Source organism: Populus alba, chromosome 17 (genome assembly GCF_005239225.2).
Source record: "Populus alba chromosome 17, ASM523922v2, whole genome shotgun sequence".
NCBI lineage: Eukaryota > Viridiplantae > Streptophyta > Magnoliopsida > Malpighiales > Salicaceae > Populus > Populus alba.
Window position 1 is genome coordinate 13,846,208 of NC_133300.1, and position 19,645 is coordinate 13,865,852.

The window sequence follows — 19,645 nt, forward strand, 5'->3', positions numbered from 1 at the left end:
TTTTTTGGAATCCTTCTGATCAAATTCTTACCTATTGCCCATTATTTTACTTATCTTTTCTCATTTTTTTTTAAGCATATTTGACAAAAACTCATCATCGAGTATATAGTCATAAATTGAGCTCTTCTCTATTGATATTACTTATTTCATGCCCAAATAACTTAAATAATCTTATATTTCTCATGTGTTAGTAAAACTTTTCAAGATATAAAATATCAAACTGTTTTTTGATCATTTTAATTGACGCTTGTGGTTACAAGGAGTATGTTTAATAGGAAGGAGGAAGGATGGACGAGAGGAAAGATGTATGGGGGAAAGTTGAAGGACGGGGGGAGGGGATGAATGATAACTCATCTCTCATGTTGTTTATAAGGGAAGAAAATGATGGATACCACACTCAAAGTGATATATAAAGGGAAAAAATAACATTTATCATAACACTAGCTATGCACATTTACGTGGATATAACCTTTTCATGGACGAGGATAGAGAAATAGATGATGCCTTAACTTCTTATATTTTTACAATTAAATGTATCGTCTTTAATATTTTTCAAATAGATGCTTGACTTTTTAAAATCTAAAAATCAAGTCGTCTTTAATATACACACACACACAGATATATTTTATCCTTCTCTTTTCTTCTCTGTGTTCTCTTCTTGCTTCTGCTTATAAACGTTGGTAGTATTACCAGATTACTCTCAAAGGAATCCATATAAATGTACTCAGGGGTAATGCATATGAATGGGTGAGTGTAGAAGATTAGAAGGAAACACTGGTGACAAGTACTAAGAAACCAAAATTGCTGCAAACTCGCAAAGAATAATGATAGTTTAAGATTTATTTATGGTAGACATGTGGTGGTTTTTAATTTATTTATGGTTGATCTATGGTGGATCACGACTTACTAGCTTTGGTGATTGTGCTTTGCCATGGGATCAAATTATTTTTTATGCATAAAATAAATATTCTTACCGCAAGCATGTTTAATATATATATATATATATATATATATATATATATATAACTTGGGTCATAAATTTAATTAACTAGATCAAATAAGATAGTTTAAATTCAATTAGATAAAACAAAAAAGAAGAAGAAAAGAAAACAACAATAGATGGATCTCATACCTATTTAAATATAGAAGAACAAAACATGATAAAAAAAAACAATGACATAAAAAAACTGGTATTGATCAATAATAAAAAAAAAGTCAAGCTATAATTTTTGGGGGGGGAGAAGAAAAAAAAAAATCACTATTGACAAGCTAGATCACCATTGGAGACACGTCTCCAACAAAAAGATTATAATGACACTTCTAACTATACGATAGAATGGTATTTTTAGATGCTAAAAGATGTAACACGCATTGCTTGAAGTATGCAACGTTTTCCATGTGCCTCCAAGTGAGGTACATGTGTGCCCATTCTAAAATTCTAGCCTACTATGATGACTGGAAAATCATTACTTTAAGTTTTTTTATCAAAAAAACCTATTTTTCAACCTATTTCTTCATCTGAAACACCTATAAAACATCGTAGAAATCATGATAAATCTATTTATCGCCTTAAAAAACCTAAAAACTTGCCTACAAACCAAAATAAACCCGAATCTAAAAATCAACTTCAACTCAGATTTGTTTTTTTATGAAATTTAAAGGTAAAATATCTAATATGAACTCCCCTCATCAAATGGAACCATTTAGACACAAATATCGTCCATTTTGATTATCTAAATCGGTGTCAACAACACTTCTCTCTCTACATCTGGAATTTGACGATCTCTCTCTCTCTCCTCTCTCAACCAAGGTCTAAAAAATAACAAAAATAAGCTTTTTGTATTAAAATTGAACTAGAAAAATATTGAGGTACTAAAATTATATAATTTACATGATTTTTAAATTTCAAATACCAAAGTGCATCTTTTAAGAAACTTATGACATGCCACCCATACGTGGTGTCTTTTTTTTCATTTGAGTCCTTCTTCTTTCAATCCTACCTTTTCATAAGAAATCCAAATTAATTGATCTTCAATTATGAATAAATCACTAAAAAACATTTGATGACCAAATTGAAAAAACATAAGATTTTGCACAGTCCATCCACAGTAATGTGCAAGAGGATGAACAATAGAGACTTACACGGTAAAAAAAACTCACGCCTTTTAGAGTAATACTTAATTACATGCCATTAGCATCAAATGTATCATGTAAATTATAGTGCAAAAGAGTTTAACAAGAGCCATATATATTTTTTAGTTACACACTAGTTTGTTATTCCATATACTATTACAAAAAAATTTCTTGGCCTGAATTGATCTCTAGTCTAGGTGGAATTTCAAATTAAACTACGAGAAAGTTGACCTAGTCGATCAGATGGTACATTAATCACTCAATCAAAACTTGATTTGATTTTAAAAAAAAATTAAAAAGACATTGATTTAAGTTTTTTTAATTAAAAAATATTAAAATAATGATGTTTTTGGGTTGATTTGGGTTAAATAGGGCCAACCCACAACCTAGATTATAGGCTTGACCAGTTTAATAATTTTGTTTCATAGAATTTATTTTTTTATTTAATTATATGACAATAAAAAAAATCATAGAAAAGACAATGAATAAATTCACAGATGAGAACATATTTAAAATTTATATTTTCTGATTCATCCTCTTTTTTTTGGTGTTTGACAACAAAATATTTTTTTTAGCAATATAGTTCATTGAATAAAAAACAAAAGCAATCAAAGAAAAATATTAAAACAATTATAATGATTTGAACTCAAAAGTAAAAAACATATATCTTTAATCAAAAATCTAATTTTCTTATTGAATATTGTTTTTTTGTTATTTTGATGAAAACAAGTTCTTTTATGATAAGCGTTGTTTTTTTTATAAAAAAAAAATTATCATTATCATGAAAAAAAATTCTCAATTAAAAAAATAAAAAAAATTATGAATCAATTATTTTTATGCACGCATATGAAAAACAAATATTATAACAATATATTTGAGAAAATTATGTAAAAAATAAAATAAAATTAAAAAATAGATATTTTATTTTGATTCAATATTAATGAGAAAAATATTTTAAAAATTCTATACATAATGTTAATGCATAATTGTACATAAAGTAATCAATAATATTATCATAAAAAAAACCATGATCTTCTTAAAAATAACAACATAATATTTTATTATCACCATGGTTTTTTAATAAAAAGTAGTGACAATTAAAGTAAAGATTTGTAAAATTCTTCATCTATTTGTTGTTTCAACAAAATCATGTTTTTTTTTTAATTAGAAACATTATTTTTTAAATATAAACTTATCATGATCTCAAAAACAAGTTTGAATAAAAAAAAATATTAAAATAATCTCTATTTTGTATGTGATTAAAGGCAACAAAACAAATTACTTATGTTATAAAACCATGTAAAACATCTATCAAAAAATAAAAAGAAAAATAAATTATGTCTTCATTGAATATTCATTAAGAAATGTTTATTTTTATTTTTTTGCATATTAGACATATAGTATTTGAAAAAAATATATGCTACATTCCCATAAAAAAAAACCATAACATTATTTAAGAACCATGCCAAGATTGGAATAGTAATTTATATAATGCGAAATTGAAGCTAAATTATCTCTTAACCTTGATCTACTTCTTCTAGCGAGATTGAAAATAAGAAACATCTCAATAACATTTTTCTTTTCAAGAAAAAACTATTGATACTAAAATCAACTTTCTTTATCATTGGATATGGCTAACCGATCGCTATCTCTCTCCTTCCTTATTTTCCAAAAACTTCCTGGCTCCTTTTAAATCCTAGAGGCTAAAACACAAAACAAATAAAGTTTAGGTTGAAGAAGTTAAACCATAAAAAAGGGGGGACATAAAAAAGTTTTTTAAAAAAAAGTCAAGGATCAAAGTGTACCTTTTTCGTTCCTCATGAACCAAAAAAAAAAAAGGGTTGTCTCATTTTTTTTCTATATTAAACTTCATCCATGTTGTTTTGAATTTTTTTAAATAATAAATTTAATTTCTTTTTGAAAAATCAAGTATCAATTCAAAGTTAAGAAATTTCTCAACATTGCAAATGCGATATATAATAAAATACAAAAGGAATAATAAAGATTTAAATCACTTGACAATAACATACAATGATGAAAAAAAAATGCATTTTTTATAAACAATTACTAAAGGACATGGAGAAAAAAAAGGTACCAACTAAGTGTATTGTAGCAATTAGGAAAAAAAAGATACCACCTAGCAATCAACAGTGTATTCAGATCTACATGAACAATAAAGAAAACAAAATAGTAAAAAAGCTTTTTGGTAAATTTAAAACATTTTTCTACAAAGCTTAGTGTTAATTTAATATGTTTTATAGCTAATTCAATTGATTACACGTAATATTATTATATTCATATAAATACATATTTTTTTTATTAATAAAGGCTTAATTTATCTTTAATATTTATATAATTATTAGATGAATGAATCTAGAGTAAAGATAAAGTTTATGGGATAAAAATACTTTACAAGGAAAATTATAAAGTTGTTATTATTATAGGATTTTTATTGCATCAAAATATTATTTCTAAACTGTTTCTAGTAGATGCTATCTTAAATACTAAACATTCATTAGAGTTATAAAGACTTATACATATTATGTCTTTTCTTTTATGAAAAGAAGCATCAATTTTCATAAATTGAGGTATAATACCTATAACTAATATATAGGTGTTTATCATAAGATATTTACACTGAACTAACTCGCATGTGAATTTCATATGGAGATATCACCTATATCTTATATATTCAAACGATCAATGACTATTATGTAGAAAACAAACATGATTTAATATGATAGACATATTGCATGCTTTTAATGTTAAATCAAAACATTATTGATAAAAAAAATATTAATTACACTAAGAAACCAAGTCATTAAAAGATTAAATTAAATCATTAACGATTTTTCTAATATTTAGGGGATTATAACATTGTCATTACTAGACGATGCACCTTATCTATAAAATATAAATTAATTAATTATTTAATTGATAATAAATTAAATTGTTTAATTTATTTAATTCTATTTAATTATAATTATAATTTATATTTGGGCTAACATATTAGGAATCTAATGGGTCATATACATTAGGAACCAGTAGTCAAAAATTAAACTAGGATGATTTAATTAAGTATAACTTGATTAAAATATATTTTAGAAATTAATGATTAGAATATAATTAATACAAGGATTATATTTCTAGACTTAGAAAAGTTATGCAAAGCCTTGATTGAGTTAAATTCTAAAATTATCCTGAATTAATAAATGGATATTATTTTAGAAGGAAATTTGATATTTTACCAATTTTTAGGGTATTTCAGATTTCTCTATAAATAGTGGGCTATGCCTTTTATTTTTTTTAGAAGTTGTATGTTAAATAGAAAAACTACGTAAACACAAAATTTGAGCTAGCACTCTAGGTATAGTAATCTCTCTCTCCTAAATAGGGATGTAAGAGATTTCTCATAAGTAGTTTGTATGGATTATCATTGGAGGTTGAATAATTGAACAACTTGTGGTTTGCAACAACTCAACCCTTAAAAAATTATTCAAAGCAAAAAAAGATCAGGTTTTCAAGTAATAAAAACCTAATAAACTCTAGATATATCTAATAGGATCCTAAGAGCTCCTGAATAATTTTGTTTCATAGTTTCTACTGTATGTATGATATTCAGGAACCCAACACTTAACATCAATCAAAAGCACAGGCATTTTTTTGACACTTCAAAAATGATGTATAACATAATACAAAAAGGAATAATAATGATTTAAATCATGTGACCATAATGTATTAGGGTGACATTAAAAAAAATAATCCAATAACCTAAATGAACAATTGAGAAATGACCGAGAGAGAGAGAGGAGAGAGAGAGAGAGAGAGAGAGAGAGAGACCATGTGCACTGTAATAGACCACAACACAGCTAAGATAAATAATGAAAAAAAATAGAAAATAGCCTTCTTGTTTAGAGTGTTATTTTTCCAAAGCCTTCATTTGTTTATTCTGATCATTATAAATGTTCCTCCCAACTTTTTTTTTTTTTTTTTTTATCAAATTCTATTCCCATATCTCTTATGTGGGTGTGTTTGGGATAAAGGTGTAGTGAGGTGTGATTGAGTTTTTTTTATAGGATCCATATAAAAAACAATAAAAAACACGTATTTTTTGCTTTTAGTGAAATATGGTTTTATACTTTAAGATGGTTGTCCATAAAAAAAGCCAACCACACCTCACCACATTTCTATCCCAAACACACACATCTTTAAAATTGAAAAAGTTTGGAACAAACTTCAATAGATCTTAGACATGTCTATAATTGCTTGATGGACTCAAGAATAACGGGAAAAGACCTTAATTGAAGATTCACAATCACAAACACAAAGTAAAAATAACTGTGTTTTTAAAAGTACAAGAATATCAAATAGGCACCAAGCATGTAAGATAGTTTCTTTTTTTTTTTTTGGTAACCCGTGGTATCCGGGCCAGCTTGCGCGCACCACAACTAATCTCCGGGCTTACTGAACATCCTGCAAGCCTAGTGAGCATGTAAGACACCGCGGAGGTGACAGGCGTACACAAGTGGGGCTTGAACCCTGGTGTGGAGGAAAAGAACAAGTTCCTTCAACCACTAGGCCACAACCCCATGTAATGTAAGATAGTTTTTTTATATACCATTGCATTGTTATTAAAAGCCTGCTTGTTTTTGTATTTTAAAAGTATTTTTATAAATAAATTTTTTTTTTTACTTCAAATTATTTTTAGTGTTTTTATATTGTTTATATGTGTTGATGTTAAAAAAAAATTAAAAATAAAAAAAATATTATTTTAATATATTTCTAAATAAATTTTTTTTTTTAAAATCAAAATACTATTACAATACCTAATTAACTCTAAATCTAGTGCAAACAACAACTCGAACAACTTATTGAGTTAACAATCGGGGCTCGCTGCATCATTGGATCATTTATGTTATAATACAAATATATTTTGGATGATATAAAGCATGAACAAGAAATGACAACACTGGAATCGCGTAATTTTAGAAGGTGAAGTTACAAAGTTCAAGCTCCACAAATTACATTTTTTCTTTTAAAAAAAGACGCGGGATCAATATTTAATAGTTTTATTTAGTTTGACCAAATTTCTAATATGGAGGACAGCTGTCAACAAGAAATCAGCTCTCTCACCTTTTTTTTCTTTTAATTAAAAACAATAATAATTAAAATAAATAAAAACAAAATAATCCTTTTCTTCTATAAAAAAAACTATTTTTCTCACTACAGTGCTTCACTGCTCTGCACCGTCTCTCTCTCTCTCTCTCTCTCTCTCCCCCCCCTCCCTCTCCCTCTCCTCTCCTCCGATTCAAATCCAAATCGAAGAGGTTTAACCAGGGTTTTTAAAATAAAAATAAAAAAAGTCCTAAACTTCAAAACCCTAAATCCAATCCTAGCATAAAAACTTCCTCCTCGCTGCCTAGAGCTTCCATAGATCGATCGATTTCAGTTTGTCCTCTCATTTCATTCCGTGTCTTCTTCGACGCTTCAAGTATGTCTCGCTCCAAACCCTAGAACGGTAATCACTCACTTCATCATTTATTCCAATTCTGCTCCTTCGCTTGTTCTGCAATTTCCTTTACATCTTTCTCTAGGGTTTCCTTCAGTGTACCACTGTCTCTGTTTGGTTGCTAAGAAAATGAGAGAAAATTAAACTTTCCGTCCTTTCTTACTTAATCAGTTCCTTATTTTATTTTATTTTGAAAAATATCGTGTGTTTTGAAATGTTGATTTATTTTTCAGCTGATTAAGGGGGGAATGAGAAATGAAATGGATTATAAATGGGTGAGGATGGATGGTGCTATTGAGGGTTAATATCTAATGTGAAGTGATATGAGGTATTGAATATGAGCCATGGAGGTGGGGAGAGTGGAAGATTGCATGACAAAGCAGGGCATAGTGGTAAGAGAAAGTCGCGTGCTAGTGGAGATGAATTTGCTCGAGCGATTGCGAAGGTTGCTGTAGCGCAAATGTGTGAGACACTGGGGTTTCAGTCCTTTCAGCAGTCTGCACTTGAGAAATTATCTGATGTTACTACTTGGTATATACGGAATATAGGAAAGACTGCTCAGTTCCATGCTAATTTAGCTGGTAGGACAGAGGGTAATGTTTTTGACGTCATTCAAGGAATGGAAGAGTTGGGTTTGTCGCAGGGGTTTGCTGGTGCTTCCAATGTTGATCATTGTCTTGCTAGTTCGGGTATTGTTAGGGAGATTGTTCAGTATATTGGCGTTGCAGAGGATATCCCATTTGTTTATTCTATTCCTCCTTTCCCAGTTGCTAGAGAAAAGAAGCCCGTGCCAAGTTTTTTCCAGATTTGTGGGGAGTCTCCTGGGGAGCATATCCCGGCTTGGTTACCTGCATTTCCTGATCCCCAGACTTATCTTCAGTTGCCTGCTGGGAATGAAGGAGATGCTGTTTTTAATGCTGATAAGATTGAGCCTGCAAGGCATCACCTGAAGATGGATATGTCTTCCATGAATTTGCCACAACATTTTACTTGCAATGGTTCTGGAGGACCTTCCTCTGTTACATTTGGTAACAGTGCTAGAGCAACACAAGGGACTGAGAGTAACCCATTTCTTGCTGCTCCTTTGCAATTTGGAGAGAAGGAAGTGTCCCACCTTGTCCCTCCAGCTAGGCTTTCTGACGAAGCTGCTGTGAGATATCCAGTTGAGCAAAACCGTATAATGGATAACCATATATCAGTAATGGAGACATTTGCTCCTGCCATTGAAGCAATGAAGAGTAGGTTCTGCGATTCTGAGGAGGGACAGAAGAAGGTGCTTTTAAATCAAAGACCTGCTGTGCAATTTAAGATTCAGGTTGGAAAGAATTCCTTGGCTGGAGCACCAGATTTGAGCCCTCAGAAAATTAATTGGCATTGAGAAGATCAGCAAGTGGTTTGGGAAGGATAGTGAGAGTGATGATAACAAAAGGAGAGCTGAGAAAATTCTAAAGCAATCTATGGAAAACCCAAGTGAACTGGGTGAGTTGTAAATTAGGTTTTATTAGAAATTGTACACTTGTTTAGGAAACTGGCAACAGAAGCTGGTTCCAGAGTAGTTAAGATCATTGACATATGGTTATCATCATACGTTCTAAAGATTGGGAATTACATTCTACAATAGAGATCTGTTCTCACTTAAGCAAGTTTTAGAGGTATGTGAATGCCAGTTTGTCATCATATGCAGTCGTTAGTAATTGATTCTTTTTAGTTGAAATACTGTTTCTCCCCCTTTTTTCTTTATTTCCTTTTCCTTTTCCTTTTCTATACTGAATTGATGCTTAGATTCTGCAACTTCTGGCTAGTGGGTAATTTCTTTCTCAACATAAGAACAAAATGCTCGATCATACAAATGAAAAATTATATGTATACATAACTGCAACTAACTGAATTTGGAAAGCAACTTCTTTGGAAACCCATTGTAGCATTAAATACGTTATCATAGTTTCTTGCTCTTTTGGCAGCTAGGTTCACGTTCATGGTGTAATGTGTAAATTGCCATATAATTCCAATAATGACTTTGCCGTCTTCCTTTCTCCACTCTCATCGAGAGTAATGTTTTTGAGCACTCATAGCGAGGGCATTATTGTTAATTGCTAAGATTTGTTTTGAAATACAAAGGGAACCAATGTTTGGGACATCCCAAAAAATGGGTAAAAATTAGGATGGAAGAGTTACTTACTAGAATCTCCCCAATTTTAAGACATTACCAGACATTGCAGGTGTGTTTTGTGGAACCTCAAGTCAATAAATTCATGCATAATTTGATTTGAAGGTGTCAAGCTTGATAATCGTCCCCTCTTAATCTGAATAACTATCAACCTAAAGAAACAGAAAACATAATTCATCCTGATATTGTAACACATTGGAATTAAAACTAATTGGACTTGAATCATCTAAGAAATGCTTTATACAGGTGACTTTTGTTTATAAGGTGCTATGCTCAGTGTGGAAAGAATGAATCTGTTTTCTACTTACATTTGCCGATTTAACCGTATGGTGTTATCTGCTTGTTTCTTTTGGAAAATAAGAGCAAATAAAACTATGATCAATGCTCTACGACACATGGTTGCTTGCTGCATGCCTTCTTGTTTTCAAAAAGTGCACTATATGTTCTGTTGAAATTCCAAGTACAAGAACATTTAGCTACTAGATGGTGTGGGGCCAGGTGCATATAGTGAATGATCTTCTGTCTTGGTATATGGTTCTTTTCTTCGCACCAAGAGCTTGTTCCCTGTTATAATTTTTTTTTCCTCCTATAACACAGAAAGTTGGTCATGATATTACTCTCTCTCACACACAGTTTTTAAGGAGAGAATCTGTCTCACAAGGATCGTGGAAACAGGAAAAAATCAACAAAACTATTGCCAATTTTTTTTATTCTGTAATGACCTGTATGGAATGGGTGAATTCCAGGTTCTCACGTATGAATTTTTCTTTTCTTTGTTTGATGATGTCGTCTTCTTGGGCTTCTTGATATTGTTTTGATAATGTTTCCCTTCTAGCAACCTGGAGATAGGGTCAAGCCTCTCTGGCTATGGGGTGCGATATGAGGATTGCACTGAATTCTAAATGAACTCTCTCTTTGTTTTTGGTTTTATTCTCTGGGATTTTTATGTCTCTGATAAGTCAAACCCTTGTCTTGTTCTAGGTGATTTTCAGGTCATATGTTTTACTTGTGCTGCCTTATCCACTCTGTTCTTTATTGTTGTCCTGTTGTCTTTGATCATAAATCATAAACACGTGTTCACCCATCCAATATCATACACACATATAAACAATACGGTCTCTTTTGCAAATTAGGCAGATTATAGTCTTGTCATCTACTAAGGAATGTTCCAGAGTTTCTTTGACAATATTATTAGAATGGTGTTTATGTTTCTTTGCTTTTGGGTTTGCAGTTGAAACATTAACATCATGGTGTTTTGGGCTCATCGGTTCCCCTCAACTATTTTAGCATAGCATGTTTTGAGTTCATTGCTGCATTCACTGATAACTTACTGCTTGATGTGCTATCTATCTATCTATCTATCTATATATATATATTGCCTACTTTTATGACCATGATCAGTAGAATCAGCTGCAAGTTGTCTCTCTTCAGTGATATTGAGATATCTCTGTAGTGCTAGGCTAGTATTTCTATTGACTTATGCTGGGACTCTGTAGTGCTAGATTGTTATTTGTATTGCCTTATGCTGTGATTCTCCCAACCTCCCTCCCTCTGAAGCTATATGAATTTGATGATAGTTCTTTGTTTTTGTTTCCTTTCCTTATTAAACTGAAGTTGCACGGGTAGTCAATAAGCAAAACTGTAATGAAATTAACAAGCTAATTGCTAGAAAGAACAAGCTATTTTAGGAATTCAAAACTATCATATATTGAAATTATTGATAAATTTCTATCGCTCATTTAGGTTACTGAATAGGTTGTAATTGCATGTGTGTTCTTGCTGAATGATGGGTTTTAGATTCAGAAAATCATCTGGTTCTGCTATGAGTCAGTGTTGCCAGATTGTCAGTCTGAAAATTTAAGATGTAAGAGAGCATTGCTGGAAACCTTGCATTGATGTTGGAAATTATGACATTTTGATGGGTAACTTGTAATTTAACCTGCTGATCCAAGCCCTTCTATATTCATTGGTTGAGCCGTCAAAACCAACTTGAATGTCATCGCTGTGCTGTATATCAACATCTTATTCTTCTTATATGTCATATTCTACATGTGTTTTTCGACTTTGTGATTATTGCTACTTTTGAATTTCTGAATTTCCCAACTGAGCACTTGTTTGTTTCGCAACTTGTTCCAAGAAAAAAATACCACACAGCATTTGTTTGCAACCATTTTAATGTATCTGTCTTTGGAAAAAAAAAGTTCTTTAGGATGCATGTGCTAAATTTCAAGCAAATAAAAATTGTTAATAAGTTTGGATCGTGAAGTACATTCAAAATGAACTATGCTATAACAATCATTTCTAAGGTATCTTGTCAAAGAAGACTTCCTATCTTAGAAGCTAGAAGTTAGGCAGGTATTAGGACTCGTGTGCTATAAAATTATGAGACTAGCCAGCATATGAGTTTAACATTGTGCAATCAGCAGCTTAAATTTAGTGATTCAGTTATTGCTGTATTTGCATTTGCAGACATTTTTTTGGTGGTCTGATATACCATGGAAAGTAATTGTTGAAGCAATTTTGTGTGCATGTGTGTCTGTATATGTGGTTTTTTACTGATAATATATGCAACTAGTTGGCTCCAATCATCATATTCGTTCATGGAAAATAGCATTGTGTGCTATGTTGAATTAATAGAGAATAGCTGGCTGTAACACTTAAACGGGTATGGATACTTGCATATACAGTGACTGTAATTTATATATATGTGAAGCTTCTTTTAAAGATTTACATGCTAGCGTAAAGTTAATTTATACTTGATGAATTATTTTGATTTCACTTGAAAAGTAAGCTAGACCCACAAATTTAACACCAGTGGGAGGGACTACTAACATATGATGTCGAAACAGTTCTGCCAAAAAAATATTATTTTGGAAACAGTTGCCTGTGATGCCCAGCTAACCTTCCTTGTCGACCAATCATCTCACTGTTTATGACCTCAGTTATTAAGTCTTTGAAGATCAAACGCTCTACAGCCAGAACTATTCCTTGAATTTCATCATGGCAAGCGGTCCAGTGAATTGATTCACGCATCAAATCCTCCCATTGGATGCTTCTTGAATTGTCATCCTCATCGTCTAAAAGATAATGCAGGCATTGCAGCCTATCTATCTCTGAGCACAAATCTCCCAGTAGTTGCTGTCCTTTTTGTCCTTTCCCTGCCAGCATTTTTGACGAGAGCCACTGCTTGGAAGAATTTTCTGATAGCAATTTGTGCACTAATATTTCATTCACAACATCGAACAGAAGTTTCCTTTGGATTTTGGCATGAGTTTCTGACAGGGATATCCTTTTACCATTGTGATCATCATTGAAGTGCCCTGAGCTTGCTTTGGCTTGTTCTAGGGCATGGAATATATCAGGGTTGATAGGGGTGCCTGTTGGATGGAGGTTAATGGTTCTTAAACCAGATTCAAAGTCCTTATGGAGACCTGAGGCTAAATATATTTGTGAAATGTATTCATGGTCTGGATTTGCGTGGTTGTAGAAAGGTGTCGTTTCATCAGTGATGTATTCCTTGGGAGTATATAACATCTCTTTCAGATTCTGAATTAATGGCTTGAGGTTCTGCACATTCTTCTGATTGATCATTGAGTGGAGACTGGAGCTCATGCTGTTAAATGAGTAATCTTCATCTATAGGAATCCACTCCACCCCATCAGACTTTAGAGCCTCATCATCTGTAGTGAGAAAACTGAATGAGTAATCATAAAGAAACTGTGCAGACACTCTGAAAGTATGCAGTCATTCTCATATATACATACATCTGTGTGTGTGTCAAATTGCACACAAACATGCATGCAAATGATTTCAAATTTGTAAATATGATCTCTCTGCATGTTCTTTACTGTGTTTTATCTTCTAGTTTCTGTATTTCATGTTCTGCGCAAATATGGATGATCAATAGTTGTGTCAATCACCATTGTCATTCTAATCACCTCGCCTCTCATTAAGTGAATCATTTTGTTTTATCTGCCTAATGGTGATCTAAAACTAAGAGCAGACATATTCTACTTTCAAACAATGAAGCCTGAATCTAAGTACACAATTCTCACCTTTAAAGGCAATTGATATTTTCTTAATGGGAGATGGCAATTCATCACCATAGAATGCAGCATCAAGAACAGAAACAGGACTTGGTTGCTCTGAAGAAGCTGGTCTTGGTTCTGGAATTGATGTGCCCTTGGTTGACCTTTCGACCAGGTTCTGAATGAGACAACGAAGCTGTCAGACATGTGGTAAAAGTTATATATGGATGAACTAAGAGGAAAAAGGCACATACCCTTTGTCTCAAGTGTGCTTGCTGGATAGAAGTCTTATTGATCTTGTTAGATCTGTCATTGCTTGAGACTTCATCATCATACTGTGAGGCCAAGCTAATGTTGCTCTCAGATTGCAGAGAAACAGCTTCGCTGTGGTGACTCGAATCTCTTAAATCACTAGTATCACTCAATTCATAATCACTTGGCTGCAAGTTGAGGGATTTTGCTCTGGATTTTTGATGTGGAGAACATGAGTCTGTTGGCTGTATACTTGGCTGCCTTCTTCTCCTGTTTGATTCCAATGATGCTGTTGCTGGACGAGATTGCTTCTCAAACCCCAGTTTCTTCTGTTGCTGTCTTAGGTTCATGGTTTCTGACCTCTTACCTGAGTTGGTGGCCTCTCTAGTTGTGGATCGAATCTCCTTTGAAGGTTGTGCCAATCTTATTGATCTAGCAACGGCATTTTTATCCATGGGATTTCGATGAAGAGGTTTATTCGAATGGTCTGTAAGATTCTTGATTCTGGGAGATACATCTTTAGCAGCTTGCTTGTCAACTGATTCCTTTCTGCCATCTTCAGGGGTAGCAACCTGGAGCCTGTGAATACCTGATGAACTATCTGTTGCGTTTATTGCAGAAACAGAATTAATGGTTTTTCCAATGAGTTTAGCTGGTTTCATGATCACAATTGAAGATTTAAAGCTCTTTGGTGAAGTGGTCCCCTTTGTAGGGACAGAAATGGGGCTGTTGCTCTGTAGGTCTCGCAGATTTGCCAACTTTGAGCCCTGATCAAGACTGCTAATAATGCTTGTCCGAGTTTCAAAACTTGAATCTTCTTTTCTGGTCTCTAATATCTCCTTCGTCTTCTGCATTGCTTCAAGTATTTGCTTAAGAGCTCTAAGATCCTTTCCAGACTTTTGGAACTCAAGTTGTGCCAACCTTTTCTCTATTTCACCATAAACAGAATGAGAGGAGCTGGGGACTTTAGTTAGAGTTACCCGATTCTTCTGAGCTGGTGCTTGAGAACCTCTGCTTCCATCTGGCTGCCTCCATGGAGCTGGCTCTATTGGAAACTTTAAGGATGCAGTGAGCTTCTTGTCTGAGGCAGCATTTCTCTGGCTGGGTGAGATGGGTTCCTTGTGCAGATTTCTTGGGGAGCCAAAAATTCGATTTAGTTTGTCCAAATCAGCTGTTCTCGATGACCCCAGGAACTTGTTTTCTTCATCTGGGTGGGTTTTGATCTGCGTTGTTTGGTTCCCACTGGTTGACATGGGATCTGGCAGAGCTTCTAAGCCCATCAACTTGGCCACTACACTAGACGGTCGTTTATTGCTTCCTGGATCCTGTTGGTTGTTTAGGAAACTGTTGGAGTTCAGATCATCCCTCCCCAAATCCCTTGAAAGAAAAATTGATTTCATTTCAGGGTTGGAACCCCTTACAGAGCCTGCTCTACTGTCCAGTGACAGCCTTGGGAGCTCCTTGATCTTAATAGTAGATTTCAAAGTGTCTCTTGATTCCCATCCATCATAAGAAAACCTACGAGCATCCTTCAGTCCACCTGTTAAGAAATTACTCTTCCCTTCACTTGATTTGGAAGGCGATTCTCGAAGCTTATGAAGAACTCTAAATGATTCCCTTGGACCTGGATCTTTGGGATTTACAGAGTTGAGGTAATGTAATGGTCTTGGGGAATCAAAGTACTTCAAGGTTTGGCCCCGGGCTTCTCCTGTGGTTGCAGTCTTGACTGATAAGCCACGTGGTTCTCTGTTGATCGAGTCTTTAACAACATCCCGGAGATCAAGAGATTGTTGGCTTGACCGCAAAGAAGCATTTGGTTTGTACGTGTGTGAGTTCCGAGCATGGTTTTCTGGGGCAACAGATTGACTGAAAGAAGACGGTTCCATCTGAGATGCTTTACTGCATTCAAGGGATGAGATACTGGACGAACACGAGGAAGATGAAAACGAGGTTCTTGATGATTCAGTGGAGGTTCTGTGTTTCTCTTTCAATGCCTTGGCTCTCTTTTCCTGCAAATGGATTTTTCAACTGTTTTAACATTTTTTTTCATAGGATCTCCAAATAAAGGATATGGACAAGGATTGAATGCTTACCGTGGTCTTCTTATGTGGGGCACCTCTGGGCTGTATCCCATTCCCATGGTCGCCATTTTGACCTGGGTAGAAGATCGATAATTTAGCTGTCTAGGGTTACTGGTAAATATATTTTTCGAACTTGAAATTTATTTCTCATATTCATATTTCAGCCATGACGCATGAGCATTAATAATATTCATGTGGAACTAAGAAAAAACCCGTATCACTGAATTGATGACTATGTCTAGGCATGGTGAGGACTCAGAGGATACGGAAACTGTTTCTAGGTGCAAATGCATGGTCGCATTTAAAGAATCCTGGCAGATGTTGCTTTTTGCAGAAGCTTCACAATCATTCCAAGACAGAGAAAGGGAATAAAATCCAAGTGGTTGGCTCTGTAATGGATGCATTTCCAGGCAACAATAATGAATTCTGAAGCACTTAAAACCTATTCTCATGGTTGCTCGGTCTAAGAACAATCTTGTAAATGAGAATTTTTAGCATTTTGCACAAAGCGTGGAGTTTATTATAAAATTAAATTACACAGTTTGAACATGACACAAGTAAATAGCTCAAAAAACATCCAGAGAATCCACATTGTTAATAACATGGAGGTAATTTGCGTTGCAACTATGAAAAGTACCTGATGGAAGCCTCTTTTGGTTTTGGCTGGTGGCTCGGCGGCTGCCGCCCAGGATATGATGGCGGTCAAACAGTTGAAAGATGCCATTCATGCATCCGATATGCTTCTGCAGATCTGGGTTTTCATCCGATAACCTATACATATACTTTGCAGACATCTTCTCTCAACAGAGCAACCCAAGAAAGACAACTCTCTTAAACTTTGTAGACTTCCATTTCTTCACCTTCTAAGCTCTCAATGGCTTCAACAGTTCATCTTTCAAACCATGACAAAAGAGATGAAAGACGAAGAGAATCTTGAGTTACAGAACCCAGCATTGAATACTACCTTGATGAAAGACGCTTCATCAGATGTTTACTACCTTGGTCTTTAGGTGGTTACAGGTCAGAGAACCAATATTTTTGCTTCTCTCTCTGAACCAAGAACGTGGAGGCTGGTTCTTTTAGAATTGTTTTTCTTTTCTTGAAGGGTTGTGAAAATTATTGAATAGCAGAAGAGAATGAAGGAACAAGATTTAAAGATAAAAGGAAAGCAACAAAGAGCCTCTCATTATCTCTGCTCGCATGAAAGCAAGGCAGACAATAATTTCTGCCAAAGCCTAAACTGAACCAAAAAGAAAATGGCAAGGGACCCAACACTTCAAACGATGAAGTGAGACAGGGCAGGAAAAACTTGCAGACCCAAGAAGGGATTTTTTTGGGTTTTATCCAAGCACAAAATAATACCGTCTTTTGGCTCTCTTTACAGTAGGGGGAAAAATGGCTGCTGGCTGGAAGCTAGAACCTGTGTGGAGGGGTGCAAGCTTTTTTATAAGCAAAAAAAGGCTTGTGTGAAAATCTTCTTGGGGAGAATGAGAGTGCAGGTGCCAACTGCCACCCTTTAGACTTTAGTACCTCATTAACGTAAGAGGATGTGGAATGTGAGGGTCAAAGCTGGGTTGTGATGAGAGAGAGAGAGAGCTCCTAACCTAAAAAACAAATGTTAATGATATTATTTGTAATAGATAGATGAATAAACAAAGGTGGAGTGGGGAGGTTGAGAATGTGGGGCAGATCTGCTATGGTCATTTTCTTACCACTTTCATCTCATGTGGACAAAATAATGTGGTGGTGGTGGTGGTGGACCTTTCTGTACATGAGCCTCTGGTCTGGAGCCTGTCAGGAAGTGGAACATGCATGTAACAAAGTGGATTTATGTACTGGAAAGCCAGCCAGCATGCCGTTGAGCCCCTTCTGTCAACAATTTCCTTCCCTGCTATCTCACGTTACAGAGACACACTGATATCCAATATAATCTACGCCAATCAATAGTAAGGTTTCCTGGTGATGAACAGTGCCCTTTTTGTTAGCATTTGGTTAATCATTTGTCCTTGGCCTGATCAGTAAAATGGTCTCACCGTGAACTCGACACGACCAGAGTTAACTCACAGATTTTGCCAGAGCAGATTCCAAGGTCCAGCATAACCTTCTCTAAGAAATGGATGTTATTGATGGCATTTTACCTTTTAATTATCGAACTATTTAGAGATTCTGCAATACCTCTACTTTACATGCATCATATCTGCAGTTAACTCCTGCTATTGCCTGTAGATTAGGTTTATTTCACCGGTCTGTTCTAATAATCTAACTAGTTTGAAAGGGTTTAGTCTAGATGCAGTGGTTGGGTTGTTGATACCATGTGGCTTGTTTATTTTGTTTTTTGACTGGGCAGGTGATCTTATTGATCTATTTTTACTCGGGATTTATCAGCAAGTTATCTAAGCTTTTTGGTTTCGAGGCTTAGCCCCATTTGAGACCACACAAACACTCTGCAAGAACCCCAACATGGTAGAAACTATACGAGGGCATGTTTTTTGATAAGTACTAGAATGAATCCGTACCTTATAGCAAGAATCTCCAAACATTTGCAGGACCCTTAACCTTATTAAACGAGATGGGCTCCTCAAATCCTGAATTCTGGTTCTCTATTTTCTTTCTTAGGATAATAAATAGAGTTTGCTATCCCTGCTGACATCTTGCTGATGATCATCAGCGCTCTTGGATTTGTTGGTTTACTCAATCAAAACATGAAGGTATCTAGATCTCCCTCTAATTTAATATACTCTGCATAAATCAACTTCATCTAATGATTATACTGCAGGACAACTGTATGAGAAGCTGATACTAAGTCCCATAACTTGCCATGATGCATGCTTGTTACAGAGTACTATATATGCAAACGAAACGAAAGACGGACCCAAAAGCTGATTTAACTGCAAATAGGTGTTGTGCAGATGAAGGCTATATAGATATATCAGATATCATTAGTACACGAATATTTATTCTCCTGTTTATCCAAGTAAAGGATTTGTGGTCCTGAAAATAAATCTCAGTAGTTTTTCTTCTCTTTTCTTGAAATCACACTTCTATAACGCCCATCAAATTCATCATTATAGGCTTGCACGCATTTCCATGGACGAAGTTACATAGCCAGCCACAGTCAAGGGATCTTTTCTCCGTGGTCATTAAACCCATTACTTTCGAGTTATTTTCTTACATCCTGACCCAAGCAAGGGTGCGGGTCAGCTCGGCCGCCATGGCCAGGTAGACTTTGATCTAATCATTGTGCTTTCCTCTCTTAAAATACAGAGAGACCACCTCAACAACTTGTTGGGAAAAACTTGCGAGAATTCCTGGTTTCCCTTTTGCTTGAAAACCCTACTTTCAGCAAAATATTTAGTTTTTAAGATGGTAGTAGGATAAGGTTGAGACCTACCCTCTTTCCGTACTCAAGTGTGTAATGCAATGTTGAGAAGATGATGCGCATCACGTGCCTCTTGGCTTTCAGTATTAACTAATC

At 34.4% G+C, this 19,645-nt stretch overlaps 2 protein-coding genes and 1 long non-coding RNA gene across 3 annotated transcripts; 2 read left to right on the forward strand and 1 right to left on the reverse strand.

Moving 5' to 3' along the window:
- The first annotated feature begins 7,383 nt into the window (after positions 1-7,383).
- On the forward strand, positions 7,384-9,356 carry LOC118029383 (transcription initiation factor TFIID subunit 8). Its single transcript, XM_035033263.2, has 2 exons — positions 7,384-7,651; positions 7,876-9,356. Exon 2 carries the CDS (start codon positions 7,980-7,982, stop codon positions 9,018-9,020), a length of 1,041 nt encoding a protein of 346 aa, XP_034889154.1. The 5' UTR covers positions 7,384-7,651; positions 7,876-7,979; the 3' UTR covers positions 9,021-9,356.
- Positions 9,357-12,491: 3,135 nt separating this feature from the next.
- On the reverse strand, positions 12,492-18,021 carry LOC118029382 (protein LONGIFOLIA 1). The gene is made up of 6 exons (XM_035033262.2): positions 17,883-18,021; positions 16,808-17,774; positions 16,183-16,244; positions 14,092-16,098; positions 13,865-14,015; positions 12,492-13,489 (listed from the first exon to the last, which is right to left on the reverse strand). The coding sequence occupies exons 2-6, from the start codon at positions 16,962-16,964 to the stop codon at positions 12,675-12,677; spliced, it is 3,192 nt and encodes a 1,063-aa protein (XP_034889153.1). The 5' UTR covers positions 16,965-17,774; positions 17,883-18,021; the 3' UTR covers positions 12,492-12,674.
- Positions 18,022-18,755: 734 nt separating this feature from the next.
- LOC140954872 (uncharacterized) lies at positions 18,756-19,191 on the forward strand. Its single transcript, XR_012168491.1, has 2 exons — positions 18,756-18,878; positions 18,947-19,191. It is a non-coding gene; the product is annotated as an uncharacterized lncRNA (long non-coding RNA).
- Positions 19,192-19,645: the final 454 nt, after the last annotated feature.

Coding starts and splice junctions, on each gene's coding strand:
- LOC118029383 (XM_035033263.2), top strand. CDS start 7,980: ATGAGCCATGGAGGTGGGGAGAGTGGAAGATTGCATGACAAAGCAGGG.
- LOC118029382 (XM_035033262.2), bottom strand. CDS start 16,964: ATGTCTGCAAAGTATATGTATAGGTTATCGGATGAAAACCCAGATCTG. Junction 14,016..14,091: donor AAGCACACTTGAGACAAAGG/GTATGTGCCTTT, acceptor TGTCTCATTCAG/AACCTGGTCGAAAGGTCAAC. Junction 13,490..13,864: donor AATATCAATTGCCTTTAAAG/GTGAGAATTGTG, acceptor TTCTCACTACAG/ATGATGAGGCTCTAAAGTCT.